This window comes from Drosophila eugracilis, unplaced genomic scaffold (genome assembly GCF_018153835.1).
Source record: "Drosophila eugracilis isolate 14026-0451.02 unplaced genomic scaffold, ASM1815383v1 contig_90, whole genome shotgun sequence".
NCBI classification, from domain to species: Eukaryota; Metazoa; Arthropoda; class Insecta; order Diptera; family Drosophilidae; genus Drosophila; species Drosophila eugracilis.
The window spans coordinates 7362408-7377100 of NW_024573812.1; the positions used below are offsets into that span (position 1 = coordinate 7362408).

The following is a 14693-nucleotide window of genomic DNA, read 5'->3' on the forward strand; positions in this document are numbered from 1 at the left end:
AATCGCTGAACAGGACTACTGGAATCCTATTGCCTCGGTCCCTTATATACGACATGCGCTTGCGATCCACTCGCGGTAATCAGCTGGCAAGGATTCTGTGGATGCTGGCTGCTCTCCGGACTCGCCACTGCGCAGGTACAAACAAGAAGCGTTGGCAGCCAGCCAACCGAAATATAATTAATATTTAGTGGTAGTTCTGGGAAATAATTTAATTACATTTACAATAATATTAATTCATTTCATCAGCGCATAAATAATGCCGCCGCCTGAAAGTGTGCAAAGTTTTCTGTCAAAAGTTGTCGCGGAATTAGGGTGGCTCGTGTTGAATGGCGGGAAGTTAAGTCAGCCACTTGTTGCTTTCACGCTTTTTGAAGTTTGAGGCCAGAGTTAAACATAAGTTTACGAAGTTTTTCTAAGTAAATACGATTTGTCTTCAGCTTAAGTTTGGTTGTGTACTTGAGGCGTATACTTAATATGCGTAAAACTATGCTTGAAGTTTCTATAATGTCATTTAAATTGTAATTTTTAAGAAAATCTCACAAGGTATTATTAACGGCTTAGAATATTCTAAATCATAATAGTTAATTAAGCAATGACATTCAAAACACGTGAATATTTTAATTGAAATAATATAATTCATAATCATAAGTTAGAATTTAAAAACATACATTATGCAGTATGCACTACGATTTAAATTAATCCTTTTTATAGAAAATCAATTTTAATTTTTTCTAACATTCTTAAACAGTCACTATCTAGGCCTCCAAACAAGGCCATTAGCCTTGATCTTTTAATTGAAGATCAGAAATCAATTAAAATTATTTCCAAATAAATTCTTAAGACCTACTTCTCAGACCTGGAAAGTTTGGCAATTTGCATAAAATCATAAAATTATCCATTTGATTGATGCAAACGAATTACTCCGCTTGGCCCTGGCCATCGAAAGTGGTTGGTGGCGGTTGATGAAATGCTTTCACCGATCGAAGCGCCAGCCAATTTAATTGGCCACTGAATAAACTTCATTGATGTGGAAGATCGGTCCCACGTTTCGACCATAAACAACCGAATCCACGGGACATAAACAATGGCATGCGAGTTGGCTAACACACCTCTTCGCCCATCATTCACCTCATTCACCCATTCGCGCATTCATTGATGGTTATCTTAACGGTTTCCAGAGGTTCTGCGAATTTTATCTACCGGGATGATGGCGAGGAATTTTGATGTGAATGTTGAGCAGAACGGAAAGTCATCTGGTAATGCCCCATGTGTTTACCCTTCCTGTTCTTACTGGCGTATCAATAGCAGAACTGAAAGATTGCGAAAAATGAGCGAGCTAAAGGTGTTGAGCAAAATGCCAAAGCTAAAAGTTACAGTAGAACACTGGAAAAATGTACTAGCATATGGACGAGTTTAAAAATATGTGAAGTGCTTCATATTTAAGAAAAACTTCTTAAATGTATGATAAAATGCAGACTCATTTGAGGTACTGCAATCTTTATTGACTTCCCGAGTTAAAAACCATTTTCCTCAGTGTACTACTTGTTGTTCCTCCATCTCAGGTGAGTGTGTCAGGTGCAATGCGCTGCTTGCGATGGCGTAGCAGGAGTGTCGGCTAAAAAACACATAAAACGAAAGAAAACTCAGACAAAAATAAACTCCGCAAAACTTAACTTGCCCATGTATCAAATGTCTTTCAAAGGTAGTTAAACGCTTCCTACTCCACGCAGAGCCAAGTACCGAGTTGGGTCAACGCGAGGCAATAAACATAAACCAGGTCTTGTCCGCCTGCTGTCCCTTTCGCACTCCAGAGGTTCCCCCCGAGGTAGGGTATTTCCCAAATCAACTGGCCGAGCCATAAACTATTTATAGCTGTCTGTCTCTACTTTTGCGATACTTCCTTCTAACTGAACTTGTGTAACCGAATCTCCAGTGGTCACTAGTCGCAGTCTCCCTCGTACTCCCCCAGTCTTCTGTCTCTTTCTCCAGCTGTCACTACCTCTCTCTCTCGTAATCTTCCATCTTCAATTGCTTCCCTATGCATACAAATTAACGTTTTAGCACACGTCGCGTTAAGTGGAAAAGTTTTACCGTGCAAAAAGCCAGAAAGGAAGAAAGAATGCCAGAGAAAGAGAGAGAAAGAAAGAGAGGGAGGGAGAAAGAGGGCAGAGCTAAAGAAAAAACAAATAGGAAGAAAGCAGCCAAGAAAAAGTTAAGTACTTGGGACAACAATTGGACGCCATGCAAATGATTAACCCACTACGGTGAGACATCTTCTGCGGAGCTGAAAAAAGAAAATTGATAAATTCCGAATTTTAAAATTACGGTTTTTGATTACAATTTTATATTCAAGATTTGCTAACTAATAAGAATAAATAATCATATTTTATATAATCGAATTATAACTTTCCACATTTGGTATTAAAAAGGTCTAGTGATATATATTGTAATTCTAAATATTATTTTTGACTTAAATATTTTAACAGATTATTAAAAAATTAAGTCATCTAATCTTTCCTAACATCCGGATAGTTCCAAATGAAGTTCTGATGTTTTTCAATGAAAGTATTAAAGTATTATATTAGAAGCCAATAATGGTATTTGAATATTAAATATTAGAATACGATGCAAAGAAAGGAACTGAAAGGGTTAAATTTGCACTCCCTCCGCAGAATCGCACTTTCCATGCCCTAGACTAAACCCTAGCCGAACTTGAAATCGGAACCCGTTTGTCCTACCCCTCCCGAAAAACAAGTTCTACCCCCGAAAAGCTGCTGCGAAATGTGAAAGAAGAAGATTGGCGAAGAGTGCAGAACAAAAGTTTGCCGCTAAATTTTTGTGACAGCTGTTGAGCAGCGACAATAAAGAGAGAGAGAGAGACAGACACCTGGGACACTGGCAGAGAGAATGCGAGTGCGGAGAGCAGAGAACCGATAACAAACGGTAAAGCTAAAGCAACTTCGGTAAGCCAGACTCGCAGCTCAGACTTGGCGTCTCTCTGCTCATTCGCGTTTCAACCTTCTGCACCAACGGAGTGACGCTCGAAATCGGAGAGTACGTGTACTGGCTATATGGTGTACGATCTTTACGAACCTCGGCGATAAGTGAACCTCGATCCCCGAACCCCAAACCTCGAACCTCGAATCACGAACCTCGAACCACGAACCTCGAACCGTTCAAGCGGGACCTCGAAGGGCAGCCCTTCTGAGCCTTGTCCGAAAACCTAAACATTTTAGTGCAATTGTGTTAGTGTGTGCCCTGCACTCCTGCAACTACATATTTAGACTTTATATATATGTATGTGTTTTTGTATATAATGGGTCACTGGAGCGTGCGATATGCCCAAAGTGACAGCAACAACAACAGCGGCTAAACATGCGACTCATGCGCAAAGCAAATGACAATAAAAAACAAAAAGCGACAAACGAAAAACGGAAAGAATAAATGGCAGTGGAGGGGGTCCCAAAGGGGTGACCAGGTGACCGGGTGTACGGGTGAACAGGTGTCAATGTCAGTCGAAAACAAAAACATTGCTGACACAGTGCAAGATGGAAAGGCGGAACCATTTAAGGGAAAAAATCAAGAACTTTTTTTGATATGATAATATGATTTAAAAATTGAGACAAATTTATAAATTAAACAAAATTATGCGTTCTTTCAAAATTTACACAAAGAATAATTAATTAACAAAATTGTCTTTAAAGTTTTTCTATCCAAATAATTACTTTTATTTGCAAAAAATAATTTTAACAAAACAGTTTAAGTGACTCACCAAAATGAAAAGTAGCTATTTTAAAGATTAAATAAATCTGAAGAATTTTATCAGCTTATAAATTTCTTAAGAATTTTTTATTAATCTTTGCTCATACCGAGTTATCAGAGACTTTAATGACTAAATGATTAATAGTTACAAATGACGCAAAGTTTTATATATTTTTTATTATCAAGTTTATATTTATGGAGCGAAAAAATAGTATAACATTCATTACAAAGAGTAAATATATTCCGTAAATTAAGAAACTATTTCATATTCATATTCTTCGTTATCGATTGACCACTGTAGTTGGCATGCATTTTGTATCGAACCCTGGAACAACCCCCGAGTGTGAGAAATGTCTACAGGTTGCACTTCCGCTGGCATCCAATCGTTGCCATTGATTTTCTGCGTGTGTGCTTTAATTTTTTTGTTCATTATTTTCTTGTTAGCCATGGCTGTGAAAACAACTTTTACAAACGAAAAACAGAAATAACAGCCATTTCACCCGTAAATTGAAAACGAACAAAAGTGAGCAAGTAACTGCGAGAAAAATGAGAAAACCGAGATAACCAAAACCAATCGGACAGCATCGGTTAACAGTATTAACCAGCGACTCAGCGACTGGCGTCTACATTGCCGACTTCCGTTCATTTAAGCAGATTGTTGTTGCTGTCAAAAGGGGCTTAAAGGGGACCCAAAGGGGGCCAAAAGGGGGCGGCAGCTCAGTTCACCACAAAAAGAAACTCTGAGCAACGCATCATTGGCGTGGAATTGCTTTGACTAATTTCCCAATGAATCGGCAGTTGCGGCTGCGCCCTGCGGCACCACCATATATCCATATATCTTTCGGTATATGTGTGCATCATCTGTGTGCGGGTCCATGTGTGTGGCATGGCTATTAAAGTTGGCCGGGAAGAGAGTGTGAAACCGTTAGTGCGAGCCACATTGATAGAGGCTCACCCGCTGCTTGATAAATAGTTTCCCTTCAAATATTTGCAAATATGCACAGAGGAAAAATAAACCCAAACTTGGCCTACATTTCAGTGACCATTTCCAGTGAACATGGCTTAATTTTGTGCCATATCATACAAATCAATTGACAGTTGAATAGGGAATACTATTGTACAAGTTTAGAGGCTTTACTCATTATCATTGATATTATTATAGTTGTGGTATGACTCTGATTATGTACATAGTTATAGTTTTATATAATTTTAACAACTATAAAAGTCACACGCATATTAATGTGTATCAAAACTTCTATAAATAGATCAGCAGTTGTAATAAAACAAACTCATCTCAACTCATTTCTCTCTCTGTACAAATGTCATAATTAATTGAGCCATCAGACTGCTCAAGCTTAAGCACAGCTTTTTAGCCAGTTCTCCGGATGGAGTTGACCCATTTGCCGGCGACCCAATTGCATCTGAAATTGTTGTCTAATTAATCATCAGATTAGTTACTGTAACAACTTAATTCGACATGCCATGCGAATGCCGCAAACAATTGTGTGAAAATTGCAAAATCCAACTAGCAAAAACAAAAACAGGCACACCGAGATACATACATATCTATATAGGCAGGTAAAACTGATGCATATATTAGGTAATGCACTTGGAATGGAAATCAATTTCTGTTGACCAACCTCAACAAAAATGATATGCAAAACGCCGGATTTTAGTTTGGTATGCATGCAAATGCATTTTTAATTGCTGCATTGTCTGGGGAACTGCATATCATGCTGTTGCACAGCCCAAATTATCTTCCAAATCCGCAGCAAATCCCATTCACAGAATTTCCACATATCCACATTTTGTCCGGCCGGTTTTCACCCAAAAGAAATTTCTTTAGCTGCCCGCAGGCCAGCTTATTTTTTTGTCGGTCTTTCTTTTTTGTTTCTCTTGTCCGAAAATAACAACAATCAACAGTGAACACTGAACAACGAACCACGAACTCTGAAAACCGAATAACAAGTGCGTCGAATACGAAATCGTAATCATCTTGTTTGCTCGAACCAACCATCCATCTATCTATACGTCCAACCAAGCATCCATCTATCCATTCATAGATACTCCGGCAGACATACTGTCAGCATTTCAAGTCAACCATTTAACTGGCCAAAAAGAAAAAACAAAACTGTAGACCAAGAATTTCTCTTTTCCAATTTGTTGGGATTTCTGTTTTGGCCTTTTTCGCCAACCGACATTTGCCAAATATTTCGGGAGCCTGGGGCCATAGACTCTGCTCTGGCGAAGACGAACCGTTGAGCCACTTAACCCATTGCCAGCCAAATGGGTTAACCAGCCCAAATCGAAGCACTCTGCGTAATTACGTGCCACAAATGTACATATTTGGGCGTGCGAAGCGCAGCTGCAGATGCATATTTCACTTTGGGTGCAGCAACACCCAGATATATATCTCATGAATATACGAGTATATATGGATCCGAAGGTGACAGACCAACGCGGCGACGTCAGGGGCGCTTTTTTAAGATGGGGAGCGATGAGGCATCGCCAGATTCTGGTTATCTGAGAGCTGAGGGGGCGGGTAGTTCGTTATCTGCTGCCGCATTTGTTTATGGGTCCCGGCCGTAAAAATAAACCAAAAATTCCTTTGATTGCAGTACGAAAGCGAACGCTCCCAGGCATAAACACACCAACAGCACCCCGCTCCATGGGAAGTCTTGAATTTGTGTATCGCGTCGGCTGATAAGCTGCTCCGTAAGCGACTTTTTTTTTGGCGGCCCAAGTCGAAGGCAGTGCGGGCCCGCTTCCAGTGGCAAAACAATGGTCGTAACTGGCGCGTAATTAGCACACAAAAAAAGGCAGTGAAGCAAATTTGTTTGCCAAAAGTGTTTCATGTGCGTGAGAGGAAAGTGCCTGCATGTGTATCCGCGAGATACTGAGTGCGGAAATGGCCTAGGGCCGCTCTAAATTCACAAACAAACTATACACATCGTCCGTCGGCGACAGACACAGCAACAGCACCAACATGGCAGGTGAAGCGCCAGCAGCAACCTCGCCAGCAGCCTGCAACATCAGCAACAGCAAAAGCAACATCAAGGAGAGCAGTCCCGATCCCGCCCAGCAGCAGCTGAACTCCAGTGTGGACAGTGGCATCGCGGTGCTGGAGGCGGAAACCCCCACCTTGAGGAGGCGCCAGCGTTTGAGTCAGTGCCAGCGCATCCTCCTGGTATTGCAGCGGGACCATCTCACCCACCAGCAACTGCGCGATAGATTAAGGTGAGTACAGGCGCAGTGGGAAAGCGCTATACGTAAATTCCACACCGCTATCTCCGGCTTTCATCTATCTCTTATTGCTCTCATAAAAGTCTTAAACACAAAGATGATTCAAATTAACACTAATCAAGCAGGTTCCTGGTTTTACTTAACTGAGAGTTCCATCGAATATGGATTAACAATGACTTATGAGTATATCTAATTAGCAACCAAAAGTACTGAATGGCAAATTCAAAAAATAAATAATAAGCATTAGTGATATATCTTTTTACCATGTGGCCAGAACGGAAGCAACTGGCAGCTGGGATTGGCTTATTGGCCTAAACCGCTTTGAGTGCGCGTGGAGCCCACAGCTACAGTCTTGCAGTAAGTGCATTGGCTGCATGCATCTCCAGCTCCCAGACTGCGGGCGGATATCAATTTATGCAAATTTGGCGACCTCAAAATGGAAATGACAAAATCTCGGGCGCAGTCAGTCAGTCAGTCACTCAGCCATGTCATTCGTACACCCAGAAGTCATTCCGTGAGCAGTTCGTCTCATCTGGGAATCCGTTTCGACAATTGTCAAAGAGAAACCCAGTGCTTCTGGCCGCAGAGCTTTCAAATGAGTTTGCAATTTGTTTGGGAAAATGTGGTACGAAGTGGCGGGGAAGTTCCATTAGAATGATAATGGGCGACCAACCCAGTTTGGCGATCATAATTGAAGAAACCTCTTCAGACTGTATTGTTGTCTGTCCATTGAAAGACAATGCTGACTTTATTGGGGTATGGTCACAGTTTATTGAAGAATATAAATTAACGATATTCCAAGAACAGTTTCGATTGGTAAGGGAAATGCTTAATGTCATGATTAGTTTCAGAAATCAATCCTATTTTTCATATATGTTTTTATTAATCATTTAAGACAGTTTTATACGATAAATACACACCTGTGAGTACACAAAGAGCATACCAGAATCGGCTTAAAATATTAAAGCTAAAATAGAGGTCTAACCCACTCCATGATAATTTCATTTTTCCACACGAGTATCGTTGCCTGAGGAGTGGAGTCGCAATCTTATCGAACCTTTCATAATTAAGTTGATTAATGCCAATTAATAGCCGTTAGCTTTGCATGGCCAATGGCAGGGCCAATCGATTTCAGAGGTTTTTCTTTCCGCCACAAGCGCTTGCCACCAAGCGAGCTGCGGACATGTGACTGGCAGCTGCCAAGTGGCATTTGCATTTGCATAAGGTCCGTTGGACAGCGCCAAATGGCAACGAATATATTGGACGGGGTGGGGTCATAACTGTCCATCTTTTTGGCGGCTCAATGGGGATTTGCATTCCACCCTCTTGTTACCTTTGTTGCATGGCCGACAAAGCTCTGACCCAGTGCGCCACTAATGGCCAGTTCCATTTTGGTTACTCGCCTGCAACGCACACAAAACCTAACAAAAAAATGAATAAAATTTAAAAAAAAATTAAAGAACTTAAGTATTGGAAACAACATTAGGTCGTAGAATTAGCCCAATTGGAAAGAGTATATCTAAGAGGATGTGACTTAGCCTCCGAAATGGTCTTGACACTTATCTGTGAAATTTTCGTCGCATACCGAGCTATATACTTATCACTGGAGCTCTTATCAAATAAACGCTCGGCTTATATACGCGATCGCAATAACGAAGTGGGCAAACAAAATCCAATATAATGCCCATATACCCCAGTTATATATATTGTGCAAAAAAGTAAACAAGACCAAACACAACTTGGCTAAAACAAACCTGTCGCCGTTCCAGTCGCAGTCGGAGTCAGCTGCTCCAGTCGTTGAGTTAACCCGTAGATCGTTGCCACCGGATCGGAGGCCCTTAGCCGCGTGATCCTAATCAGCTTTGTTACGAGTATATAGCCGCGATTTGTTTCAATTTCTGCGTCATGCAAGCGGGTTTGTTTTCGCTGCGGGTTATTTGAAGATGGAGTGAGGTGGCCGGTGATTGGTGATCGGTGGTGCGAGGAAATGGCAATTAGCGGCCCGAGTTCGTGTGGCAAACACCTCCGAAAGATATTCCCCGGAAAGTGATTGATAATCGTCGTACATAACTGCAAACAGAAATAACAAGCCAAACGAAAAATCAAAATTTGTGGTAATTATTTATTCAGATATTCCCCCGGTGAAGTTCACTTCGGTTCACTTGGAAGAATCCCCAACTAATAAAATCTCAATAAAAATAAAAATAAAATCCACAACTTTAATGCCAACTGAAGTGAATAACACGATAATTAAAAACCTTTTTCTTAGAACCACACACACACACACCGCAGCCTGAAGCTATAATTTTGGTAAATTATTTATGCAAAGCCCAAAAAAGTTATGCAACCTTTAACTCCCATCAAAGATCTGGCCATAAAAACAGCAATACAGGCAATAAGAACTTGGCAAAAAACACATACATACATTTATCAACTTTAATTAGTGCTAATCGCGGTGTGCAAAAATAAACACAAAGGAAATCAGTTAAGCAAATAAACAAACAAATAAGTAACGACCAGTACGTGATTCAAACGGTTTTAGCCAAAGTTATTTTAACTCCTCAAAAGTGATTGCATCCTGACTAAACGATAAGATTTGCATACTTAAATGAATAATGTTTCTTAAGTGATTTATGACGAGTGTCTTAGCAGTCAATTACATCACATAATTATGAAGATTATTCTTGGCCTTATGTTGGTAATCACTTTTTATTATTGTCACGAAATCAAGTCTGACCAATTGCAAAAGCTTTAGACAAGAATGTGCTATACCTAAAAATATTCACTTACGTGATGTTTCCATTGGTACTAATAGTATTACAGGTGTTATTTCTAATGTAATAGTAACTATTGAAACCTAAATGCTCTGTAAAGGGTATCTACCCACACAATTTCAACTCGAAATCTAGGTAATTTAAACCGAACAAACAAAAACTTTTTGATAAGACTAAGGCCAAAGTATGAATTGGCCGAAAAACACGTAAAATTGTCACAAAGAGATGGTAGCCAACTTATAAAAAACGATATTGTGGTGGAATTTTCGGTTCTGATAAGACAAAAGAATAGTTTTATGGAGTATTCCTGAGGCGATCTCTTTGATTTAGTTGAGTTGCGGGTCTCAGTAGACGCGGAATTAAATTAGAGCTACTTCCGATAACTGTATGTGTGTGTGTGTGATTCTAATTCAAATGCAAAGAAATCGAAATCGATATCGATATCGTAATTGAATTAAATGAAAACTCCGCAGTGCTTAAAGCGCTGGATGCGCCCCTACATCTGCATCATGGAGCTGCCAATCAACCGACCTGTAAGCGGAAATCTACTGCTGGGCCTCACCTCCGTGGTGGGTCTCATTGGAGGCGCCTACCTGCTGCAATGTGGCGCCCAGCATCTCTTGGGGTGAGTTAATCAAATGGAGATAAATCAAAATATTGTATCCGATGGATACAAGTTCGACTACGTGAGCTAAACTCCGGATCCGCACGTGCAGTTGCATATATGTATACTTATACTCGTATATGCAGCTGCAGCTGGAGATACAAATGCACTGCTGGATGAATTCGAATAGAAACTGAAACTAAACTTTCTTGAGTGCAACTTCAACCTGGTTACGTGTCCATCGTTTCGCTTGACTTGATTGCGTTTGCGTGTGGGAAATGGCCAAATGAAAGAGATTTGACATAATTGTTGCCATTTCTCCAGTCGCCATTTGCCATTTGCCACTTGCTATTTGCTACTTGCCACTTGCCTCAGCTGCAGTTGCTCAGTTTGGGCATCTAATGCGTAGCTTCGCCTTAATTAAGGATTGCGCAATCTCCGCCACCTGTTTCGAATTTATGCTGCACCTGGTTTGCTCCATCAATGGCTAGTCGCTCCGTTAGACGTTTCATAACATTCCCAGTCTTTCCAGCAAAACGAACTGTCATTGACTTTCCGCCAATTTGGCAATAAGAACCATAGTATCTTGAAGAATGGCCAACGGAAGTCGTTGGCCAACAAAGGGCACCACTTTCCTCCACCCTCTCATATATTCGCTTTTTCCTTAAAAAGCGTCACGAATTGCCAATAACAATTTGCCATGGCTAACAACGCGACTCAATTGTTTGCCTTTCGTCACCATTCAATGACAACTTAATTAGCCGCTTTGTTGACAATTTTATTTGTATTATTACTTGGCGGTAGTTACACATCAGTTTTAAGTGTATAAGGGTACTGTTTCAAAACCCTGGGGTTTTTGCAAATCTAACACATTAATAAAAAAAATAAATATTTTCTCAGCCTTCATTGAGATTTGAACCCAAAATCGAAGTAAATTTCCTTGTAGTTTGTTGAGGAGTGTATATATATTTAAGCTTTAACTTCTAATTTCAATCGGAATTCATTGTTGAGCTTAAATATGTGTCAGAATGCCGGAGCGCTTCTATTTCACTTATCATTTCCCGGGTTTTAAAGACGTTTTCATAGTATAAATGCGTCTTAAAAGTAGCAGCAACGCTAAAACCCAAACAAGTTGTGGAACTGTGGAAAGTCAGTCAAGTGCAATTAACTCTGTCCGATGGCACAGCACAGATATGCACAGATATTCTTGGTTTTTATTTGCTATTAAAGTGAGAACAAACGAGTTTTGTTAGCCTTGTGGCAAGTGAAAAGCCACAAAAAGTTATATGCGAGGCATATTTGACTGTCGAAAGTGGGGATCTAAAACCGAATGTGAGAGTGAGAACAACATGTGTGTCAAATAATTAAACAAAAGCGGATATACCATATATGATTTAGCAGTATTATATTCGGTTTGTGGCAAAAGGTGCTGAAAAAATATGAAAACTTGCTTGCGTAGCAAATATTTTATTGCATGCTTTTAGGCTTAAGTATTAAAATATTAAATTTAAGAATTAAAACATTTTTGCAAGGGAATCGAGTGGGTTATAGTAATTTCCAGTGATGATCTCACAAAGGTAAAATCATAAACTTGAAGATATTAAAACTTTATTTCTCCATGGCAATAAAACAATTTATGGTGCCACATGCGCTGTGTAAATGTCTATTGTACCGAGAAATAATTTATCCTCGTTCTTAAATTCTGGGAAATTCTGAAGATTATGTTATCAATGAAGCTTGTGAGGTTTGTGAAAGCTTCTGGCCTGGTTGGCACATTAATATAGACGGAACCTGAGGGCTTGGGGCTTTCTCGTGCGGGAATATGCTAATGGGAGACTTACATATATTAACCCAGATTCTCAACACAGATTTCCATGGAATCTTAAGACATGAGATCTCCTCGTGAAATATGTTCCCCGGGTTCTAAAACGATGAAAGTGTTGCCGATTCGTGGCGCCGTTTTTTGCCAAAATAGTGATTAAAATCAACTCGAATCCAGCCACCAGTCGATTGATTAGTTAATAAACCGCTCACAGCATGCATACATTATTTTTTGCCAGACAAGAATTAAGCTAACTCGTTTGCGGAATGTTTCTCACAATTAGCATTTGGAAATTAATGAAGTTCAGGCCAAGATGGCAAGCGGGAAAAATATTGCCAAAAATAAATTAGTAGACAAATGAATGCAGTAGACAGCCGATGATGTTGACTGCTGATTTTTGACCACGTATCGTCCCCCCGAAACGGTTCCTGCTTGACCAGCTTTCCAGCTCTTGGGGAGCACAGAGTTCGGAGAAGAAAGGCGATAAATCTGCATGGAAATATGCGCAGTCATGGCTCGGATTGAGCTATATAGACCTGTTCGACGGTATAGTGTGCAGGGGGGACCAACTTACGTCATTAACGAGTTTGTTTAGCGCTAGAGAGAGGCGCACGCTCTCCACCATTGAAACCGGCATGGGATATGGCAATATGGAATGGAGAGTCTCCATGGGGAGGCTATAGCGACTCGATCTCAGCTGTTGACCGCCGACTCTCAAAGCCAACTGCGCATAACAAAGGCGAACCTTGTGCGAGAAAGTTGTCAGTGTCGTGGGACGCGGATCGCGATTTGATAGCGAATTGGCATTAAGTGCTTCCATTGGCGAAAACGGTTCAACGCGAGTGCCATGCCAAGTCTCAGTAAGCCCAACGGCGCTAATCAGTCGACAAACATTTCGAATACCTGAACAACAAACCCGATCACACCTGGAGCTCGGACAATAACCAGAACAGAAAGAACACCGAGGCTACTCAGATCCAGGGAGAATGCTGTTCTCCGCGGTGGTGCTGTGCCAGGTGGAGAGGCTGATGTGCGTGCCCATCAGTTTCGCGGTGCTGGCTTTCCTATTCATGGCCTGCACCATGGAGGTGGTGCTACTCAAAATGACCACCAGCGATCCGGTGTTTGGATCACCAGCTGAGGACTGGGAGGAGAACGGAGGGCCAGATGCCGAGGAGCAGATTTACTACGAGAACCTGGAGAACAACTACGAGCACTGGGCTCGCAGGAGGATGAGGTTCCATCAGCGACAGCAGCAACAGCAACAGCAGCAGCAGCAGCAACACCTGCCCACTTAGGGGAATTTAAGTTAGAGTTTAGTTTTAATTAGTTCGGCTTTAAGCGGGTACTCTCTGACTGAGCTTTCTTTCTACGCTTTTTGTATTTGTATTGTTTTCGGTGTTTCGCCAGTGCAATGTTTTCGTTAGCTGTTTATGGTTGACTTTTTCCTTAAATTATATTTGTTTGTTTGTAAGCGAAATTGCGAAATTTGCCATTTGAATAAGTTGAGCAGCAAACCGATTGGCGATTGCTCATTTCGAGCACGTACAAGACACCCAGGAATTCCCTTCTTCTCTCTTGTGTAAGAACTGTAAGTGACTGACATAATCCGAATGCATATCGGGACGGGACGTCTCGTTAGATTGTAAGATGTGTGATAGAGCTACATGTATTTTAAGCTAAGCGATACTGCTGTACTAAGTTGATTAAACCTGGCTATAAAAAATCCCATTGAGTTTTGTTTGCCTGGTCCAACGGGTTTTCAGCTGTTATGCAAGTTGCTGGAATAACGGCCGCGGAGAAAGTCGATTGCGCCATGCAATTGCATTTGGGTGGAGTCCGCTGCCCTCCCCTTAGCTATTTGTTTGGGGAAGTGTTTGCCGAGCTTTAAAGTTAGTCAACACGATCGATGACTACCGACTAATTGGCTGAGTTTTAGCCAACGACCTTCTGGCCGTTGAATAACCCCAGCGGTTCATTAGAACTGACCTGACTAATCGTCTGTTGTATCGGATTATCCAAACGTTCGCGTACTGACATCTGACATATTCCTTCCGCCTTTTCTTCCAGCAAACTAGCCAATAAGAAGTGGAGGAAGGAGGAGAAGGATGCCAGCGAGGATCGCACCTGCAACGTCTGCTGTGCGGACCTGGATCTGGGCAGTGCCAAAAAGTGAGTAGAAGTCATATATCTGGCAGGCAGATCACCTAGGCAGAGGAATTTGCCAAAATACCTGTTTCATATTGTTGATATTGCTGATACTTATCAGCATTTTAAAATCTATTTGTTTGCTGAGTAAGCTGACGTATATATTAGCTTGATAGGTTCGAAATATTAATCATTATACAAATTAATGCAAAAATATAATATTAGGTGAAAGTATGTTACTTTCTCTTATTCTCGATGTGACTAATATTTATTTTTGTAAAAATGATTTAACTTCTTAGCAGAGTAATTAATTATTAATAAACACCATTCAAGGCCAATA

At 40.8% G+C, this 14693-nt stretch overlaps 2 protein-coding genes across 10 annotated transcripts in view; both read left to right on the plus strand.

Annotated features, from left to right (window-relative positions):
• Window positions 1-3012: 3012 nt before the first annotated feature.
• The window catches only part of LOC108112564 (mucin-17), a 29581-nt gene continuing 17900 nt past the window's right edge, over window positions 3013-14693 (plus strand). For 6 of the 9 annotated variants that reach the window (XM_017222512.1, XM_017222518.1, XM_017222519.1 and 3 more), the window contains exons 1-3: window positions 3013-3054; window positions 6381-6999; window positions 14276-14377. In XM_017222512.1, the coding sequence (XP_017078001.1) occupies window positions 6749-6999; window positions 14276-14377 (353 nt within the window). In that variant the 5' untranslated portion in view covers window positions 3013-3054; window positions 6381-6748. Of the gene's footprint in view, window positions 3077-6380; window positions 7000-8392; window positions 9120-10252; window positions 10405-14275; window positions 14378-14693 lie in introns of those variants that run through there. The other 3 variants (XM_017222514.1, XM_017222516.2, XM_017222521.2) reach the window with 3 other exon arrangements.
• On the plus strand, window positions 12950-13679 carry LOC108112569. The gene has a single exon (XM_017222535.2). It carries the CDS (start codon window positions 13192-13194, stop codon window positions 13501-13503), a length of 312 nt encoding a protein of 103 aa, XP_017078024.1. The 5' UTR covers window positions 12950-13191; the 3' UTR covers window positions 13504-13679.

Coding starts and splice junctions, on each gene's coding strand:
- LOC108112569 (XM_017222535.2), top strand. CDS start 13,192: ATGCTGTTCTCCGCGGTGGTGCTGTGCCAGGTGGAGAGGCTGATGTGC.